At 34.5% G+C, this 22,223-nt stretch overlaps 1 protein-coding gene across 5 annotated transcripts in view; it reads right to left on the minus strand.

Moving 5' to 3' along the window:
• The window catches only part of DACH1 (dachshund family transcription factor 1), a 484,950-nt gene that overhangs the window by 182,000 nt on the left and 280,727 nt on the right, over window positions 1-22,223 (minus strand). For all 5 annotated transcript variants that reach the window (XM_058437972.1, XM_032151001.2, XM_058437970.1 and 2 more), the window contains one exon: window positions 11,389-11,550. In XM_058437972.1, the coding sequence (XP_058293955.1) occupies window positions 11,389-11,550 (162 nt within the window). The remainder of the gene's footprint in view (window positions 1-11,388; window positions 11,551-22,223) is intronic.

Below are 22,223 nucleotides of genomic sequence, written 5' to 3' on the forward strand. Positions count from 1 at the left end.
TATGGTGACACATAAATTTATATATTTTAGAAAAAGTAAGATTTAAATCTGTAACTATAAAAAAGTATGCTCCCTTACTCAACAAATGAAGCACAAATGTACTGTGGAGAGCAAAGGATTAAAATTCCTCATGTATGTGTAACAAACACATTGATATTAATTGGTTTGTCCTTTCAAGTTGTGTTTATCTCTTCATTTCCATCACAGTTTCAAAGGTCACTCTGTTCCATTTATAAATCCAATATGACAGAGATTAGTAAAAGCAAAAAGCAACAACTAAATGAGTACATCATCATGCAATCACACATCTCACAATTCATTTATCCAATTAATAAAAAATACCATCAAATGCTTCATGGTGGGTTTTTTCAGAGCATCAAATGGTTCATGTCAAGATAACTTAATCGTCAACATTTAGGTTCAACAGCACAGTAAATGTAGGGAAATTGAAATTGTACTTCACTGAAAAGACAGTAAATATATCTATATTTTCCCAAAATAAAATAATTAAGAAAACAGATTACAAAAAATGAATATATTCAGTAAATTCAGTTTATATTTGTATTAAGTTAATGAGAGATTCTTGGAAGCTGAAATGTAGGAGGGATTCAATTGTGTGGGGTTTGTGTATGAGTGTCTAGCTAAGTTATATAATTGCTAAGGTCATATATTATCAAGTAAAGGATTCTAAACAATAGAAAACAGTGCCAATATGTACTAATAGAAATAAGAAATTGTATAATATTGATACTCATTTTGATACATGTATTTTAATATATTCTAGACCATAGCTTTTTCTCTTGATATAGACATAGGTTTGGACAGTGGCAGGTATATGAAAGTACAAGAAGAAACTAAACACGTGCCTGTGTGCGTTTTTAAAACTGGTAACTCTAGGAGGCTGAGATTCAGATTGCTAAAGAAAATAATTTACAAACTAATTTGACCACCTTGATAAGATTTTTAACTTTAATATTTTTATGTAAAGTGAGTATCAGACATATTATCTGATAGACCCATTGTTTTAATAAGGCCCTTTCCAAAAATATAGATAGGATATGCAAATGTGAAGCATGAGCGAGCAAAAACAGAAAGATACAAGCAAAAGCAAGATAATCTAGAAGTCCTGGTGACACAAGTTCAGCACTTAAATTATAGAGATGAAGAAACACTAAACTATTTCCCAAAAGCAGACCAAAACACATAGAACCGATTAACAGATTATTTATAAATAATAAAGACTATTTCTCCCAAAGACAAACATGAGTAAAATGAAAACTATTGAAATTGATTTTGAAAATCTATCTTTTTTTTCCCTCAGCTCTATTATATGGATCTGTCTCCTGAACATAATAGGGTCATAGAATCTGAAGGCAGAAGAATATTTCTAAGGCCACTGGATTTTCAAGTAGGCTTGTCACTCAGATGGCATACTGCCTGAGTATAAATTATTAATCAGCACATTATATTAAATAATGTCATAACACTTTTACATTTGTTTATTAATTTACATATACTTACATAATTTTGTGTGTTGAGTGCGATGTTCTGAACTTCAGCTATCATTTTAAGTTAAATATACTTTCTGAAAAAATCTAAGTAAAGATGTAAATATTAAATGTTTTAAGAGGATGATGATGTCTTTCCCAGATACCTTAAAATGTAACATCTTCCAGTATGAAACATATATTTTCTCCAAAGATCATAATCTATACTGATGTAGAGGTAAAATCATAGATGAATTATTTATTTTTTTTGTTTTACTTAGAAAAGTGAAACATTTTCCTGAGAATTCCTGAAATGCTGCAATTATAGATGAACTCAATTGATAAAAAGACTTAAATATGTGCCATAAAGCCATGCACGAGGTAGATAAAAATGCAAAGTTCACATTTTCTTATAATTTTTTTTACTTTTAAACACACATATGTTATCTATGTGCATATATATGTTGTATATATTACATATATAATGTATATAACTGGACACACAAACACACACACAGACTTCTTCTTTGTCGCTATGCAGCTATTACTCCCAGCCTACAAATGACCCCAAGGAGGTAAGTACACTACACTTTTTGGCCGAACAATTTATCAACAGCTTGAAGTGACAGGAATGGTGATTCAATCCTGCATCCCCACATATCAGATATAGGCCACATTCTTTAGTCTGCAGAACCAGAAAGGGAAAAAGTCCCTGTCGCATTTGCCCTTTCATAGAGATGGAAATATTATTAGAAAGGACATAAACAGACTAATTAAATCACAGCAGTATGGCTGGGATGACAGCTGGTACAGCGTGTGACTGAGAAGATCCATATCTGTGAGCAGGAGGTACTTCACTTCCAATCCATTCGCTATTAGGTGCTTTCAAGCTTGCTGTGCAGACATTAAATAATAACATATCATTTCCAAGACTAAAACGATGTAAAGAAATAAAAAAGGCTTTCTAACCAAGAAATCTTTTGTGCAACATAGAAAAAAATCATTTACCACTCAGTTCTGCTTTTGAGATAAAGATGTAATAATGCCATTACCTTTCATCAGCAGGATCCTTGAAAATCAACACTCTTTGCTTATCATGCTGTGAAATACAAATAGAGCTAAAGGCATGGTCTGCGAGGCACTGCTGCAGCGATATTAACTAACAGATCTGCCCTTTGTGAAGGAAACCGTATCCGTTTCATTAGTGCAGACTCTAATTCAAAACTGTTGAAAATGAACTGCACATACTGTTTTAATAACAACATTCCTAATCATTATCAAACTGGTAATTCTCTCAGCACTGAATGTAAGGGTCTGTGTTTCCATTATGACCTGCTGTTAAAGAAAACCATATTTAAATCCTTCATTCTTTCCTATCTTCCAAATTATCTGGGTTCATTTAGGGGGGATGGGGCATAAAGAGCATGCAAAACTATGTGTGCTACATTATTTCACCTTAAGTGAATTGACAGTTTTAGACATTTATGTCAACTACTATATTATTTATTTATTATCGCTTTGTTTCACTATTTTATATTAGATTTGACATGTCATGATTCATACAAATGGTTTTGTATAATTTGGGAATATTTGTACAATTGAGAGATGAATCACAGTCACGTGAATGTGAAATACTAGGTCTGGTGACAGGTGCATTGGGCTCAGAGTTATAAGCTTGTGTGCACACATTCAAAACAATATTGGACCACAAACACCCTAGTAAAATCTCTAAACATATATTTTTAATATCAAGACATTATGAGATATTTAAAAATATGTATTAGCAAACATTGTATTTTATAAAACACAAAGTTAAATATTTATTTTAATCCCTCATCATAAATCATATGAAGTTCAAATATAAAACAATTGAGTATCATATTAATGAAGAAAATAAGAGTTGTCTGATCTTAAACAAATTGAATATGACCTGGGGTTATTTTATACTGAAATATTTGATTTCTTTTTACTTTCTTTATAAACTTTACATAAACAGTATAGCATGTTTTTGTAGGTTGATAATGACCATTTCCAGGACTTTCCTTGATAAAAACATATTCATCCTCCTGGAATGTAATGGAGTCTACCACATAACATATTCATTAGGATACATCCTATATACATCCTTATATTTTATAATTACATGAGGATATAGTGTCAAATATAATCATTTAACTTATATTTCTTAATATGATATGCTTGAATTAACAGGTTTACTCCATTATCTAGTCATTAGTTAGAATTAGCAACGTTGAAATCAAAACAAAAACATTGCATAATATTTTTGAATTATATTCTCCAACTGTCCATATAAGTAAAAAAAAGTTTTCATGAAGTGGAACAGACATCACATTAAAAAATAAAAATATTATCTGCCTTCTGCTTATCTGCATCAAAAATACATTTAATAGTTCATATAGGAAACTAGTACATGTTATAAATCATGCTCTAATGATTTTATTACATATAGAAATGGATTTAAGAATATGTGTTCAAATATTTCAAAGTGAAAAATGATTTTTTAATATAAAAATGTATTTTTCCACAGTCACCTGTTGCCATCATTAATGTTTCTATTCCTTTACATGAACAATAAAGGTCAAAAACAAATTATGAGAGAAAATGCAGAATAATGCTATCCAATTTCTAGAAAATAATGAAAAAGAGCTTCATAAAATGATCAGTTATTAATATACTCATATGCCATTTTAAAATAATATAATTTAAGCTATATGTTTTTTATATTCATAATTTTTCCACAATAACATAGCAATGTTAACTCTTGTTTAGCCCCTTCCAAACTCTAATGAAAAGGACACATAGTACCAAGGTAGAAGAAGTGGTATCATCCTTTTTTTATATTCAAAATAAATATTGTCAACACTTATCCATCATATAATGCTTGCATGATATGTAAATAGATGTTATAGTATATTTAAGGATGCCTTGTTTTGGAACATGTGGTTACTTCTGATTTTTTATTTTAAAAATTACTGTCAAAAATATCTTCATGCCCTTTATCTTTTACTGAGGTTTCAAAAATCAAAGAATTTTAGAGCCAACAGAGAAATTAGGCAAAAATTCCTTATTTATTAAATAAAAAAGATGAGCAGTTAAGTGACTTACCTAAGTAGCTAAGTTATTTATTAACTACATTATTACTGGAAGCTAAATCTTCTGACTTATTTTGCTCTCTGCTGTCCTACCTGAGTTTGTGGCTGTGTCTAGAAGGACTTACTTGGTCACACAATAACATATTCATATTTTACACAATGATGTTTTGATAATCTTGTATTATATTAGCCATTTATCCTTTAGATTTTCACATTAGACTCTAATTCAAAGCTGTTGAAAATGAAGTGCACATACTGTTTTAATAACAACATTCCTAATCATTATCAAACTGGTAACTCTCTATCTTGTTTAAAATACATAATGAAGAAAAATTGCCATAAATAGTAAATATTTAAAAATGCATTTAAATTGATGGAATAGTAGCTTAGTACATTTTTTTGTCTTTTATTATTGGGGTAAGCAATTTTGTGTAAAAATTTCAGGATATGAAGATATCTTTTGCATAGGGGATGATAGTAACCATATGGTCTATTCCCAATCAATTGAATTACAAACCATGGCGGTTCCTATACATTTAAGAGATGCTTATGTGGTCTTCCATTAAAATATCCACTAATGGGACATTTGTGAAAAGATTTATATTTGAACATGCTTTCTTGACCATATGTGAAGCTACAGAGAGCAAATTCATTAATTTAAACTACTTATATATTAATTGACAGCTATCAGTTCTGAAATATTTCTCATTCCATGTGTCAGAATCTTCCTGAACTTTTAGAGTAGTCTTGCGTATGTTTCCATGTTTACAAGACTCTGGCTGTTAATACTGTTAGGTTTTACTCATCAGGCAGGAAGAAAGATCTTAAAAATCATTGTTAGGCAGAAAAACATTCTAGTTACCAAAACAAACAAACAAACAAAAAAACTTTCTACATTTAATCTGTTAAACAATAGCGAATTTCTTGTGAATCAGTGATACTGTAATTGAACTGGAGACATTTTTAGAGCAAGCTTGCTTTGGCTTTTTCACCCTCCGATTTGGAATCTGCTCACAGTACTGCCAGCTTAACCAAAAAGGATTAACTCTCATATCCAACTGAGAACACAGATAATTCTCAGTAATTGGTAAAAAATGAAGATGAATGGGGCTGAGAGATAAGGAGCAATTAGCTCATCAGCAGTTACAGCTGTGCACTCAATCCGGATCCATCTCTTGAGTCTCGGCCCCTTTTAAAGAACCTAAGCAGAATAAGCATAGGACACCCCCTCCCTGAAAAAATTGCTATACCTGCCCATCATTTCTCTAGTCTTCCATTTTATTTCCTTACTATACAAAGACACCTGTCATAGCATGCTATGTAAATTACTACCTCTCTCAGGACCTATGTCTAAAGCCAATCTTCTTTTTAAACTTTTTTTTTTATAACAGAAACCAAATGACTACTGTAGACACTCTTAAATTCCCTGTCAATCGTTTCATTATAGCAGCATCATCTGTTTGAAAATATAAGCAATTCCCTCATCTAATTATAGGAAGGATTTGAGGTTCATTAACATTGCCAAGGCAGAGAATCCAATGTGCAATTGCAGAGCTCTGCTTGGTGGCCTGCGTTCTCAGTTTCCTTTTATTTGCTTTCTCAAGGTCTCCAAGACTTTTTCCTGAAATCATAAAATTAATCTTTTCCTTCCAAATAGACACATGTGTTAGAAGAAAGGAAATGACTCCAGCATAAACTATTTTGTTTCTGCAGGAATGGTTAAAATTAAAAAAAAAAAGATAAGAGTAGGGTGAGCTGAAGAAGATAATTTTATCTCTTTATCTGCCTGGCTTTTTTTCCCTTCATATATTTGTTTTGTTTTATCGGTTGAGGAACAGAAGAAGTAAGGAGTGATAAATATCCTTGAAGATGACGGCTTTATTCTCAAACTCAAGTCCTTATTTTTACTTGAAACTTCTACATTCTTGTAACGATTACAAGTTTGAGAAAATGAAAAACGATCATATGTTTTGAGCATGTGAAATGTGTTCAAGTTTGTTGATCAGGGCATTAGCGTACCCTTGCCTATGTTCCACAATGTTCAGAAAGAGAAAATACTAAAGTCTTACAAATACTTCCCTTCCTTAAAGAAATTACAGCAGTTAGAAGGTTATGACTATGGTTTAAACAATGAGATTTTCTTGGGACATCTGTTTTGAGATTACATTTTGAATAGATATGAACTCATTTCCTACTAAGCAAGCAATCTACTATTGTTGATAGCTGTTTACCAGTTCTATGAGTCAGATATTAGCTAGTGGCAAAGGTCCCTCTTAAATCCTCCAAGTACTTTTTAAACTGTATACATAGTGTTTTCCTTAAATAAAATGTTAAGAGAAGTAAAAATGCAGTCTTTTCCTGCCTCTTAGTAAATTATACCCCACAAAATGTTGCACTTCGGAATAATATTTAATGTATTTATCTTTAAAGAGTTATTTCCTTTGTTGTCATTAAGCAAGGGAGTAAGATACTAGGTTTAGCAAGTATTTAAATAACATAGAAACTATTAAGAGATGCTCACTATGTCAATATTTATATACTATTTAAAAACTAGAAGTAAAATTAAGTTTCCTTTATTTAGATTAAACTGATTGTGATTAATTCAGTATCCTCAAAAGTGTGCATAATGCCAAAAAAAAGGATAAACAGATTAAAACATAGCTATAGACACTATCAAATTGACCTTGGGTTCACTGGTTTTAAATTCCGCCTTTGCAGTATCCCAGTCCCAATTTCCAAGGAGTATTTTTTAAGCTGGTTATGTAGATCAGTCCTTAAAGCAAAAAAATAGCAATTTATCTGGCCTGTATGTTGTGGATAGTGTTGCCACTAAAAAGAATCCAGGACATTTTTCCTTCTTATCTGCAATGTAGCTCATATCAGCCAACCTGTCACAAGATAGTACTTGATATAAACAAGAGATTGCAAAGACATCTCAGTAATCAATATCAGGATGGCTACAGTATGGAAACCCCAACCAGTGCATATCATTTGTCTCAGCATCTATTTCTATGGCCAAATGAAGCATTAATTCAAATCATAAATCTATGGTGATTTAAATCTGGGAATGAGCACCTGCCTGCTTTAATGATTTATTTTGTACATTTCAGTAAGCAGGAGATTTGTCCATATGAACTGACAGGTCACCTTCAGATGCCAAGAGCAGACTGTTTATCACCATGCAGACTAGCATCTCATCTTAGCAAGTAAATATTAAACTAAAAGAATCCAATTGATTGTGGATGAGGGAGAATGGCGACATGGCCATATATTTTACTCAGTGTGCTGATGCCTCACTCGGATCTATCCTCAGGTGCTCACTTCTTCCTAAAGTGATCATTCTGTTGGAAAGATATGAGTTCAAGGTTATCATGTAAAATTGGGATATAAAATAATTATTCACCATTGTCAAAGCTTTCTTTAAACATCTTTTTCTGGCTAATTTCTAAGGTTCCTATTATGAACCGGGAAGGGCTGTGTGATACAAAATTATCCTGTCGTCTTACCCAGCAAATCAAACCAAACAAAGCAAAAACATAATCTGCTATCTGGGGCTGTAAGGATTCATTTACAATCAAGGAAAAAAACAATGCTCCTACAAAAAAAAAAAAAAAAAAAAAAAAGCCTAAAATGTTTAACAGAACTTATGAGCTAGATGAGTGCAGGATAAAACAAGAGCCTTAAATTTTCTTCAAAAATGTCACCGGATTTGGGCAAGACTGAGAAGCAACAATACATCATTTAAGTAGCACCCCTCTGAAGGGTTTCACTACTTCAAAGAGTCAACAGTTGATAGATTCAGGAGAGCAGTCTGTATTCTAAAATATAGGCCTTGGAGATTCTTGGAATTCCTTCTAGAATTCAGGTGCTTCAGTACGGCTTCCTAACCACTTCATGGTAATTGGTTCTCCTGGAGGATTCAGCACATCCTGTTACGACTGCCTGCTTACCTACGTATCTCATCCATAGACTGTATGCCCCTGAGTTCTGGGCCTGTGTTGTGATTACTTTTGTATTCCTAGAATGAGCTAATACTGAATGCCCTACAAAATCTAAAAGATGTAACAGCTGCCCTGAAATCTCCTCACAGGCCTGCAGCTTAGCAAATAATAGCTACCAGAGAGAATAGAAAAGCAAGCAGTTGATGGTGGTAAAAAAGGAAGAAGGTGATTTCCAGGAGGACAGATTTGAAGAAATAGTGATAATAATAGCAAAAGCAATCCCCACTCTACCAACCTGACTGATGACCAAACCACTTGATAAGCAGACATTGTAATAAATAATGTGACAAGTATTTTAATTCTCATGATATAGATACTATTATTTATGTCATTCTTCAGATATGGAGTTTTGGGCTCAGAAAGTTTACATACTTTACAAAGTGACAGAGCAAGTCATTACTGAACACTTACCAAGAGGCAGGCATTGTCCTCAGAACCAGAGAAGATTGTGGCCATTAAAGCTGCAATTCAGGAATCGCTTTGATCTTTGATGCAGCACAACCCCCACCTTCACCATTGCTTTGTACCTCCCCCACTACCACATCCCTCCCCAAATCACTTTCCTTGATCGGTAGTTATATACCTGGGGTGAAGGTGTTTGGGAAGCATATTATAAATTGGAAATTCTTAGAGGACAGCAGCATGTGAGAATAGGATGAAAATTACAATGATAACATCTTTCTGCCCAAATCAGCTACAGATACCTAATATAAATGACCTGAATGCCTTAGGGACTAGCAGCAACACCGATATTATGTTAACACAATCTCAAACTATTAAGAGTTTCTAGGAAAATTCAAGTAAATTTCTGCTCCTGGTTCATTTTGGCGTTGGATGGGGGTGTCAAAACTAAAAAGCAGTAACATCTATCAACTGCATACCTTAATGAAAAAAAAGTCATTTATTCCAACTAAAATACAAAAGAAAATTCAAATTGTTTGTTTTTTAAGCCATTGTGATAGCCTATGTACCAAAATAATTAAAGTAAGCTACAATTTGGTTAGTAGGCAAATATTGTCATGTACTACTATCAAATATGAAAAATATGTTGATGCTTAATTATGAACCTTGTTCTCTTTATCTTATGCCTGTTGATTTCTCCAAAGCCAACTTCTGCTCTGGAAAATTCAAACAGAGATACCATGTTTTAATTAACGTATTTTGCTTTAAATGTTGTGAAATTGCCTATTTTAAGAATCCCTTCTCATAAAACCAACTCTTAAAACAACCTGCATGTACAGCCTCCTTTTCTAAAATTTTGAAAACAATCCAGATCGTTTTGTAATAATAGATAAAATGTATAAGTGGCTAATTACTTGTTTTAAAAAGTGTCCAACAGTGCCCCATTTTATCAGTCTAGTAAAAGGCTTTTACTTTAAAGTAATAGTTCTAAAAACAGAATTATAATTCTTGCATTTTGCTTCAATTCTGTTTTAATTTTTAAATGTCTAAATATATGTGTGTAAACCATGACCGAAACAACCCTCATCCCTCCCTGTCTTCCCTCCAGGAGCGTTACAAACATAAGCACAGATATTATCCTTAGTCCTCTGCAGTTGTAGGCCCATCTCTTTTGGCTCTCTTCCATGTCTTTTCATCCTTCTAGGAACTTGAACTCACACCTACTCTCCATTCAAATCCACTACTGCTGGTCCTTTGCAATTTCTCTTACGTAGTTCTGCTGAAAAGATGCATTTTTCCCTTTTTACGTTACAAAAGCTGCCTTTTAGCATCACTGAAACAGTATTTTGTGTTTTGTCTATATATTTTACTCTTAATATTCATGTCTCTGTATGTTTCCAGATAGCTCTTGTGAAAATGATTGTTACTAAAATCCACAGTATTCCTTTATATACCCTTAACTATGTCTTAATGGGTTGAAAGTAGAGAGCTGACAATTAACTTAAGAAATAATCTATGAAAATGCTGCATGGAAAAGAGAATTTAATTGAATGTCCGTGAGTTATTAGGGTCTTCATGAATATACATTGGCTATAGTAATTATATTTTGAGCATGGTCACTGCATTTTAAAGGGAAACAATACAAGTGCAAGAGCAGAAAAAAATGTTTTGCCCCACAACATCCAGATGCTAAGGATTTCATTAATACAAAAATTAACCCATATTTGAAGTTGTGTTTGACAAAATGAATTACCCAAATGGATAGTTGGCACAGGTAAAACTGTTCCTTTTGGTTTGACAGTGACAGTTAACTTTTCATCTTTCTCCATATGGTAGGAAAGAAAAAAAATCAAGAAAATTAAAGTCGTATTTTTTAAGTGAGAGACATTGATAACCGTTATCTATAGAAAGAATTAATCATCAACATAATCTGTATTCTGGGCAGCATATGAAAGGGCTAAGTTTATATGTTTTGCTGCCAATGGTGGTAAGTTTCTTACTTGATATCAAATGGATTAAAAGAATAAAAAAGTAAAGTCTAGGGTTTCCTTTGTACATATTTCTCTGTCACCTTAGCTACTCTCAATGTTTTAGAATTCTCTTGATTAAACTTTGTATTACAAAAGATGTTAGGTGACTGTTTTTAGAAGTTGCAGACATAAAGTTGATCCTATAATTAAAAATAATGTTGCTAATTATTCCTTTAGAATGAACAATTATCATTAGATTTTAGAGAGGCAAGATGGTATCCTCAAACATACAGTGTTTTCAAGCTAAAAGTGCCAACTTTTTGAATGAGTAGCCAACAGTTTTGTTCTGGAAAAGCAAGTACTGCAATTCGGTAGCAAAGTGATCACAATAAGTTCCAGCGAACATAAAACTTACCGACACTTGAATTCATGTCCCCGTTTTCAGAGTCTGCTCCATGTTGGTTATTATTGGCATGATAGTTGCTCATGGCTTCTAATTTGATTTTTTTCACCTTCATTGCTTCGGCAATAGCTGCATTGGTAGCAGCAGCAGCTGCTGCAGCTGCTGCTGTCAGACCTTAAAAGAATAAATTAAAAATGAGGTAATTCAAATTCTGATTTTTCATTTAATAGTTCCTGTACTTGCTATAACAAACACACAAACATTTATTAGAGTATCTGATTCCTTTATGCAACACTTTGATAACTTATACTCATTCCCAACTAGACAATGAAACAACATTGATATAAGGGGGAGATTGATTGCTACAGTCCAAAATTAAATATTAACAGAAACACAATTCACAGGTAGAAGGCTAATAGTGGAAATGCAGCCACAGTTATCTCTCAAAGAAACCAATCTACCAATCTAAATATGTCCTTTCCTGCTTAAAATCCCCTGTAGCTGCCTACACGGAAGGAAAAATCTGAACTGTTAACTGAATCCACCAGGCCTTTCACAAAGGAGTGTAAACCTACTTCCTCACCCAGTTTCTTCGTTGTCATCCACACCCTAGCTATATCACACATGTCACCATTACCCATACATGACCTGCCTCTTCAAGCCTGTGCTTTCACACATGCCATTCCCTTTTGCCTGGAACCTTCTTGCCCTATGATAGACATTTCCTTGACTTTTCATCCTCCTGAAAAAAGTTACTCATCAGAAGTCTTCCCATTCCGTGGCCCCCAGCTGCCTGGATGCCTGGTCTGTTCTTCTCCCCCTGGCCCATGTTTATACCTGTGCTGCTGTTATAGGACATGCCACCCTGCACTGGAATGGTCTGTTAGGACACTTGTTTTCCGCACTAGATCGTGAACTACTCAATGGCAGGAACCGTGTGTTGCTACACAGCTTGGTATTCCCAGCGTTCAAGGTGTTCAAAAATAAAATATAATGAAAGCTAACACTTAGCTTCTAGTTATGAAATTTAGGTGCTGATTTAAGTAACATAAAAGTAGCTTAATCATCTTAATAACCCTCTGTGATTGATCACTATTATCCTTACTTTACAGATTGGAAAACCATGGCACAGGATTTGAAACAGCACACTCTGGCCTCAGAGTTGACACTTTTAACCACTATGCCAAGGAAATTTGTCCAGAATAGTTCATCTTCATCCATCCAGAGAACAGGGGGTAGGGCAGACATTAAATTAGAAATAGAGTGTGAGCTGGGTGCCGTAGCACATGCCTATAATCCCAGCACTTTGGGAGGCAGAGACAGGTGGATCCCTTGAGCCCAGGAGTTTGAGACAAGCCTGGGCAACAGGATAAAACCGCCTCTCTACAAAAAATACAAAAAGTAGCTAGGCATGCTGGCCTGTGCCTGTAGTTCCAGCTACTCAGGAGGCTGAGGTGAGAGAATCAATTGAGCCTGGGAGGTTGAGGCTGCAGTAAGCTGTGAGCACACTTGGGTGACAGAGTGAGACTCTGTACCAAAAAAAGAAAAGAAAGAAAGGAAGAGAAAAGAAAAGAAAGAAAGGAAGAGAAAAGAAAAGGAAAGAAAAGAAAAAGACAAAAAGAACAAAAAGAAAAGAAACAGAGTTTGAGACAAGATCTCGGAAGATCAGAATGAAGACCATGCTGTTCTGATTTGATATATTTATATAGAGAGATAATAAGCAGAGGTTTTTGAGCAGGGGAGTGGTTTGTCTTGCTTAAATGTGTGAACTTTTGCCAAGTCAGTTCACTTCAGGCTGACGTCCCTCATCTGCAAAATGACAGACACTGGAATGTATAAATGATCTCTCCTCATTCTAAAACCTTAAGTCTATGAGAAGATAAATATCCCCATCCCCACCCATATTTTTTTTACTGTGGCTGCTTTAGTATTTTTGACTACAGTGCTCCAGCCGTTTGAATTTATCTGTGTGATTTATTTCCACTCCCAGCTGGTGGATTAGAGCCTGAGCACCGCTCTCCTCCTTTTCCTCCCCGCTAATCACCACTTCTAGTTATTCTAGCAAATAAGTTACGGCCCAAGGAATTATAAGCAAGTATTTTTCCATGAAAATCTCTGCTAGTTTTTTAGAGGTTAGAAGAAGACTTCACCTTTCCTTCAGATCAGACCAAAGAGGCCCTGACAACTTTCACCCCAACGCAACAAGACCTTCAGATTGGGTCTTTACATGAAAAACTGATAATCACCCCTTAAAAGGCACTAATCTAAACTCAAAGAATCCATCTGGGTTTGATCTGAACATTCATTGCCTTTTAAGTCGCAACTTGAACTGATTCTCTCATCTTCCTATGATTGAATTTTCTCCCCAATTACTCATTTCCTTCAAAGATGTTTCAGAAAATTTTCTTTCCTGTTCTCTTAAAAGTCTCTTTGTGTTTTCCAGCAAATCTTTCTTCCTCAATTTTGTTTTGTCACCAATGTGAACATCCCATTTTTCCTTGGTTACCTGATGTTGACCCATCTCCAATTTATGACTTCAAAAGTCTTTGTCTTGGATTTGTGCTGCAGGGAAAACTTGTTCACAGTGTTCAAATAATAAAGGTAAACTTACAACTCACTATTATCAGAGAGATCCAAATCAAATTAAGTACTAGGAACCATGACTATGCATGATATGGCCTTGGACCAACCATCCAATTTTCTTGAATATAATTTTCTTCACCTGTGAAACCATTCTAATCTCCAAGAAAAAATATAAGGATAAATAAGACAAACTATTTGAGGACTGCCACATCATGTTTAGTAAAAACTAGGCATGCTATTGATTCCAGTTTGTTAAAAAGAAAGGCTTGGCCTCGCTATAATTTCTGCAGAGTATCTGTGGCCTGACACAGCCCTCTCAGCTAGAATAATCACATTTGTCCTTAGGTGACTGGATTAGCCCTTGACTTTTAAAAATATTCTTTATGATTTTATTATTTAGCTGATTTATTTATAGTACTCCTTTATTTTTCTATGACAGCTTTTCCCAGTTTTACATTTCTAATACAAAGTCCAAAAGATATATATGTGTCACTGACACACACACACACACACACACACAAACACATTTTTACATGCTGTAACTTAACTATAATCCTTTTTAATATTCTACTTTTAGCCCAGTTTTATGAAAGCAGAAAGAAAGCTATGACATATGCAATAATTGCTTATTTTAGTTTCACTAACTCACCTGGCTGTTTGATGGGTTCTCAATTTTAATTATTTAGTATCTTTCCAATTCAATTAATTTTCTCCATTCCCACTGCCCCTCCCCACCAGTACGAGTTCCCATCTTTTCTTTCTTAGAGTCCTGCTTAATATAATAGCTTCCACATCCCCCATCTCCAATCTCTTACTATCCATGTTATAGTCAGCCAAACCTCATGAAAGTGAAGATTTTTTCTTTTTTTTTCCCCTTTTTTTTTGAGACAGAGTCTCCTTCTGTCACCTAGGCTGGAGTGCAATGGTGTGATCTCTGCTCACTCCAACCTCCGCCTCCAGGGTTCAAGCTCTTCTTCTGTCTCAGCCTCCTGAGTAGCTGGGATTACATGCACCCATCACCATGCCTAGCTAATTTTTGTATTTTTTGTAGAGATGGGGTTTCACCATGTTGGCCAGGCTGGTCTCGAATTCCTAACCTCAAGTGATCCACCTGCCTTGGCTTCCCGAAGAGCTGGGATTATAGGCGTGAGCCACGGCACCTGGCCTGAAATTGAGGATTTGAATATACATTCATGCTTGCTCTTAGGATCCTGTCCAGTGCTTCTCATGGCTGTGAGCGCCCTTTATTCTCAGTTCCCTGCCTATCTGTATGTATCCCCCGCTCCTCCAGCTCCCCCTTGCTCTCTGTGCTCCAGGTACATAGGCCTTCTTTCCTTTTCACTAGCAAACGACTTCATTCCTTCTTTTAAGTCAGTCTTTGCATATTCTGTTCTCACTTTCCAGAAAAGCCCTTTATGCCCTGGCCACGAACTTGCCTATGCCTTCTTCATGTCATCACTTAAATATTATGTGCTCAGAGCTGGAGGCTCAGGTTCCTGACTCTTCACTATCTACCTAGGAAAGAACTCTCAACATCTCAAGAATTAGCTCATGGCTTACTCTTTTAAAGAGCTGTACCTGCCCTTCCCCAATCTACCCCACTTGCTTGTGTTTGCATCACCCCTGCTGTATGTGAGTTTGCCATCCCTAGCTGTGCATCAGAGTCGCCCATGGAGTTCTAAACTATGCAAATAGCTCAGCCCTACCATCTGAGATTCTGAATCATCAGGTCTGGTTTGAGGCCTCTACAACTGTATATTTTTGGTTAATCTTACTATTCTACAGGTCATTTTAATAAGCAATTCCAGTAGAGAAAAAGAGTCTCTTAAACTCTTTATTGCTCTTTTTTGGGGGCTGGGGCCAAGGAGGGTAGGATTAGGATTCTGAACTCTAACTAGGTCATAGCACCAAAAGGGCAGAAATACTTTCTTAGTATATATATCCCAAACATCTGCTGCAATGCTTGGCACATATTGTCACTGAATGAACAAATGCTTATCAAATTAGATTACATGGAAAGCCACAGGAGAAACATGGTCATTATTTTGGCAATGTCAATGGAAAGTAATTTAAAACATTATTGTTATGTTACAATAAGTGTGTAAGTACTAAGAATAACAAATCTCATTAATTTAATATAAAGCATGACTCTCCAAAGGTATGTCTTGCCTAGGGCTGGAGAAGATCACAAAAGATTCACCACCCTCAACCCACTCTGTATTTATTGCACTTCCTGTTGGCCTTGTAATGGTCCTTTCAAATCCCTGATGTAATTCTCAAATCCCTTCCAATTTCCTGTTTCTAAAAACATAGCTTACAATCTATACACTAGCCTTAAATAGAGGTCCCATTGTATGTTGTTCCCAAAGTTGCCTTAAAAACATAAAAAAATTCATGTAATAAATTCACAAAATAACTTAAGTCTTTGGTCTATACTAACTAGAGAATATAAATTATAACAACATTTCTATGTAATCAAGAATTGTCCACTGGTGTAAACACTGGCAACCCATAACATTTGCCACACCCTTTTCCTTCCTTTCCTCACTTATCATAGATCTGCTCCCCTGTCTTCAGATTCAGGGAAATTTTTGCTACCCTCCCCACTCTTCCATATCCCACTTTGAATTGTCTTATACTACAAATTACCACTGCTTTTACATTTTTCTTTTCTTTTCTTTTTTGAGAGAGTCTCGCTCTGTCACCTAGGCTGGAGTGCAGTGGTGGGATCTCGGCTCACTGCAACCTCCACCTTCCGGGTTCAAGCAATTCTCCTGCCTCAGCCTCCTGAATAGCTGGGATTATAGGCATCCACCACCATGTCTGCCTAATTTTTTGGGTATTTTTAGTAGAGATGGGGTTTCACCATGTTAGACAGGCTGGTCTCGAAATCCTGATCTCTGGTGATCCACCCGTCTCAGCTTCCCAAAGTGCAGGGATTACAGGCATGAGCCACTGTGCCCACCCTGCTTTTACATTTTTTCATTCAAGCAACCCATTTCTCCCTCAGAACTAGGCAATCAGCTGCTGTGCATGATAAAGACAGAAGTGATGTTCCCCAAGCCCACATCCACAGAATATTTCTGAAATGGACTAAGGAATCTGTGGTTTTGCATAAAAACACATTGCATAAAAGTATCTCCTACACCAAGACAAAAATGTACTGAACTGAGAAGTCAAAGGAAGTCTAAATTTTATTTTAAAAGAAAGATTCTAAATCTAATTTTATCATCAGAAATGGAGAAACTTTAACGCATATTTAAAGTTCATTTTCCAGATGTTTTTAGGAGGTTGAGATCCTAGGCAATGAATCCTGTGCGCACAAGTTAAACTACTTTGATTAGCTAGAGATGCCTTATAAGTCCTTCATCAGTTTCCAAAAAAGGAATGAGGACTTTAAAAACCTTTTCTAACAGAACAAAACAACACAAACTAAAAAAAAAAAAAAAAAAAAATCATTTTCCACTGAGTAAAAATGGATTGAGAAAAGTTTACTTTAAAGAAAAAAAAAAAGTTTTCCTTCAGTGGAAAGATAATAAGTCATATATTGTGTTCTCTCTTCTAGGCCTCCAATTGGTCTTCAGGAAAAGAACTGTATATCAAACTCAGGTTAATACACTACCTGCCTTATGTGATGCAATGTATTTAGATTTCTTTTTCTTTCCTATTGAATCTGACAAACTATCACTTGCAAATTTAAAAGAATGAGTAAATTTTTACACAGAACTTAGAAACATGGCTTGTCATATTACTATCTGAATTATGATGAAAACTTATGCCTGCTTCTTCAGAGTAAATTATAGATTTTTTTAAAAATGGGCTATTGTTAAAAATTTTTATCTTTGCTAGTCAATTTCTTTTATTTTATTCTCACTTTTTGATATTCCACTAAAGTATTTTAAGATTCCTGCTAAATTAGTGACCAGTATAGAAGTTATTTGTAGTCTAGACTCACTCTCTTATAAGAAAGATGTATAATACAGTGGTTGGGAGGAGAAAGACACCCCAAAGAGCCACTCAAACTTTGGACAAGATGCATCAAACTTATCTGGGATGGTGCAGCGAGTTATATAATGTCCCATGCTTCAACATTTTCATCTCTAAACAGAGGGATAACAATTCTGACCTCACAGGTGTGTTGTGAAGAATAAAGGTGAAATAACGTGCAATAGCCTGGGCACACATCAAGCCCTCCCCCTCCATAAATGCTCATTGATACTGTGAAGTAACTCATACGAGCCATCATGTCTCTATGTTTAGTTTTACCTTTGTTCAATTACAAAAGTGCAAATAGGACAAAAAGTACCTAACAGCATAGGGTGAGAATTTAGCCATTTGGCAAACGGATATCTAAAAATCAGGTTTCCATCAAATCACTGGAGTTGGCTCTCTACATTGATCAGATTTACCATAAAATCACTAAATCTTCACTCCATGCTGTATTAATACAAAGCCTTCACTAGTTTAAATTCTACATTCTAAAACCAACCCATGGATTTATCTTTGGAAGAGACGCAGGCATTTTTACTAGTTAGAGTATTCTTTCCCTTTTTAAAGATAGTGTTTTTCTTCTGCTTTCAATCTTTATTAAAATGGCCTTTAAATTCTTCAAATGCCATTATACAATCCTGATCACTCTCTTTAAAAAATGGAAAACTATCTCCATTTTATTTATTTCAAATAAGTTAGTACCCTTACTTATAAATAGAAGATTACAACTGTAGATTATAGATATCAATAAAAGAGACATATTGCTGTCAAATTCTTTCTCTGATCTGTTTGTTTGCTCATTAACTTGAAAGGTCCAATCTTTGATCTTTGGTTTCAAAGACATCAAGATGACTTCCAAATGTTTGATATATTGTCTACTTTTACATTGCATTCCATATAAAATGCATTTCCTCAAATTAAATAGTTAAATAAAATGGGCTATATCCAAGAGATGTTACGTATTCAAACTTTCCATATGATAGACTCGTTATTAGTTTGTGTTAGTTTGCTCACATTTAAACAAAACCATTTTAAACATGCAGCAGATTATAGCCAATGGTAGTTATTATTAATATTCTGGAATTGATAAGTTATTTATGTCTGGCATTCTTCCTACTGATTATTCAGAGAGACAGGCGGCTTATAAATATCTCATCACTCCACCGTCACAGAAATTTCATCGACAGTGCTCATGCACAGCTATTAGCAATATGAATCTAACCATTACAAGAAGGAGGAAAATCGAACATGTGGCATTAATACGCAGTCCTGGTTCCTAACCATCTGATAGGCAGATGGTGTGAAGCGGATTCTCCAGCTGAAATGAAGGGGCACATCATTTAAAACCTTGTTTGCATTCTAACTGATATCAGTGCCATATTGATATACATGATACATCATGGCAGTATTTGAACAATCTAGTTTGTTTCAGTCATAAATGTTTACAGCCTTGTTTTTTTAATCTTATAAGCATGTTCAGAAGAGTGTATTTTTAATTTGTGAAACCTATTGTTTACTTCTGTTGAACTAGAAGATTAGTGGAAAGCAGGAATATTAAATTACTTCAACCAGAGCAATATAACCAAGACAGATGAATAAAGTGGGTTTCTATTTTCAATAAGGATGTTAGCAAAAGAATTTTAAAATTAGCTCAGGCATTTTGTGCATTAAATACACTTATTCATTTAAACCTTTCAGCTATTTTTCCCCAAGTGGCATACAGAGAAACTTAATGCTTTACATAGTCATTCATTTAAAACTCTCACTGTGTGCAATTAATCTTGTCCAACAATTCAATTTAGAAAGTAAAACATCAAAAAGCATAGTTCAATTCAACAGTCATTACTGTGAAGTAATCTTTCTGCTCCTGACAGTTCCTATAGACTCTTTGCAAAACTCTGTTGAAGGTGCATTGTAAGCTCCACATGAGTTTGAATTACAACTCAATTGAAATCACTCCAAGTCTTAGAAGAACTCTTGGCTCAATATAACAATTTGAAAACACCAGTACCTTTTTTCGCCCTGTTTTCTTCCTATCCCTATTTAAATACCAGCTGTCAGAAACTGACACTAACTTTCAGTTATTTTATTTCTCAATGCTTTCTAAATAAAATTGTGATTGAAACATGCATGTCTTCACTCTTGAATGATTAAATAACCAGAATGATAAGCAGATGGAATAAAAAACTTAATTGTAAATCTCATTAGACTGAAGATTTTGAGTGTGAACTTTTCTCTTAATGTCCATTAGACTGACTTTTCTTGGCCTTTGAAACACATTTGTATTCTGCACAGAAAAAGAAAAATTGATCCTTGAGGCCATTAATGGAAACACTCCCTATACCAGTTTTGAGTCTTTCAAATGATTGAATTAGATTTTTTAAATGTTTGTACTAACAACAACAAAAAAATCCCACTAATTTGGAGATATTACAGTAAAAGACGTAGTTATAATATGAATAATGACTTATAAATCAAATAGACATCAGATTTAGCATTCTTTTTCTGGATGGCTTAAAATCTCAATTTCTCAGACTGAAGAGGTTATAGAAGTGAAATCAGAAAGAAGGAATACCATGGGGAAGTCATCTGGCCATATCAATCACTGAGGAACTTCTATGAAAGCTTTTGAAAAGCTCACCTTCTGATCACTAACCCAGAATCACGCTGAAAAGTAATCAATAAAAACTTTTAAATTACTATAATTTGGTTTAAAATCAAATGTTACCTAATTTATAAAAAGTTGAACTTGGCACTATGAGGTCTTAAATATGTAACTTTTACTTCATCTTTAACATTACTACCTTTAGAAAAATATTTCTAAACAACCTCTTGGGGTCTTAAACTTATAAAACTTTGGGACTAGAAAGACTTTACCTAATGTAACCCTTTTATTTTACTGATGATTAAATTTAGGGGCAATGAGATTAATCATTTCTATAAAGTCACACCATTAAATAATCACAGAGTAATCCCAATTCTCCTTACTCCCAGTTCACACAGACTCTATGAGTAAATATAAAAAGAAAAGTACAGAAGACAGTAAACTATGGAGTCTTTGAAACAGATGACCCCCCCTTTGCTCTAGTAGCTTATGGATTGTATAGAAAGTTGAAGTTATAGACACTCAGGTGTGTCACAAATACACCAATATAAATGGACTCCACTTAGAAATCTGATCTAAATGTTTGTGTTTCAGTTTTATAGAATTTAGAGTATATCTGCCACAGAAACAATGGCCATTGAACTTTATGCACAAAACTTTTAACCTATACTATTGGTGAAATACAATATAATTTGTGCCTGAATCCTATATATTACATAGGGCACAACGAGGAAGAAAAAAAAAAAGAAGAGTAAATAAATTATTCTTCTCTGCATATCTTGAATATAAAACAAATTCTAACCAGAAACAAATTGAACTAGACATGCCTTGACTCTAATTTTCTTTTAAGCACCCCTCTCATTATATCTTTTTCAATTATTTAATAAACTAGGCATTAGATAACTTCATGTTGGTCTAAGGCCCAATACTTCTTACTACTCACAGAACCCATCACACAAAATTACTTAGTGAATTGACTCCACGCAGGTAGCTCTAAGTAGCATGAGACTGAAAGTGTGTGATATTCTAAAAGGATGTTTTTGTTTTGTTAAGAGGCTTCTTGTTAATGTACTGGTGATAGTTCAGGCAATATAATAAGCGAAAAGAGGAAAAGATACGATAATTGTAATTTCCTGCAAAAGAATAACCTCATTGGCATTTCAGTCTAAGTATAATCTCCTCAAATGTTCTACTTTTCTCAATATCATGTAAATCCTTGTCTAAATCCATTTCTACCTCAATGTCTCAGTTGTTTTTTTCTTTTTCCAGATTCCAAGTACCACATGGGGTCTGTCCATATGTAGTTTATTGTTGAGGGCAGAAAATGACAAAAAAAATCAAAAGAGGTGGCTATTTTTACATGTAAGTCTTGTTTGGGATAAGCCATCCAATTAAATAAAAATAGCTGGAAAATACGTGGCCACAAAAGTCTTCTGATACAGTAAACAAATGTTTTTCAAGGAAAAGACTCATGCAAGAAATTTATTCATATATACATATATATGTATGAATATATGTACACATACATATATGTACACACACATAGAATAAAGAATACACACACACAGAGTATTCTTTCTAAGTGGAGGTCAAAGTCTGAGTGGGCTAGGAACAATATACATGCAGAGTCACTGGTTAACAATAGGAACAGAGAAACCAGTGGTTGACG

This window comes from Hylobates moloch, unplaced genomic scaffold (assembly GCF_009828535.3).
Source record: "Hylobates moloch isolate HMO894 unplaced genomic scaffold, HMol_V3 SCAFFOLD_4, whole genome shotgun sequence".
Classification (NCBI taxonomy): domain Eukaryota; kingdom Metazoa; phylum Chordata; class Mammalia; order Primates; family Hylobatidae; genus Hylobates; species Hylobates moloch.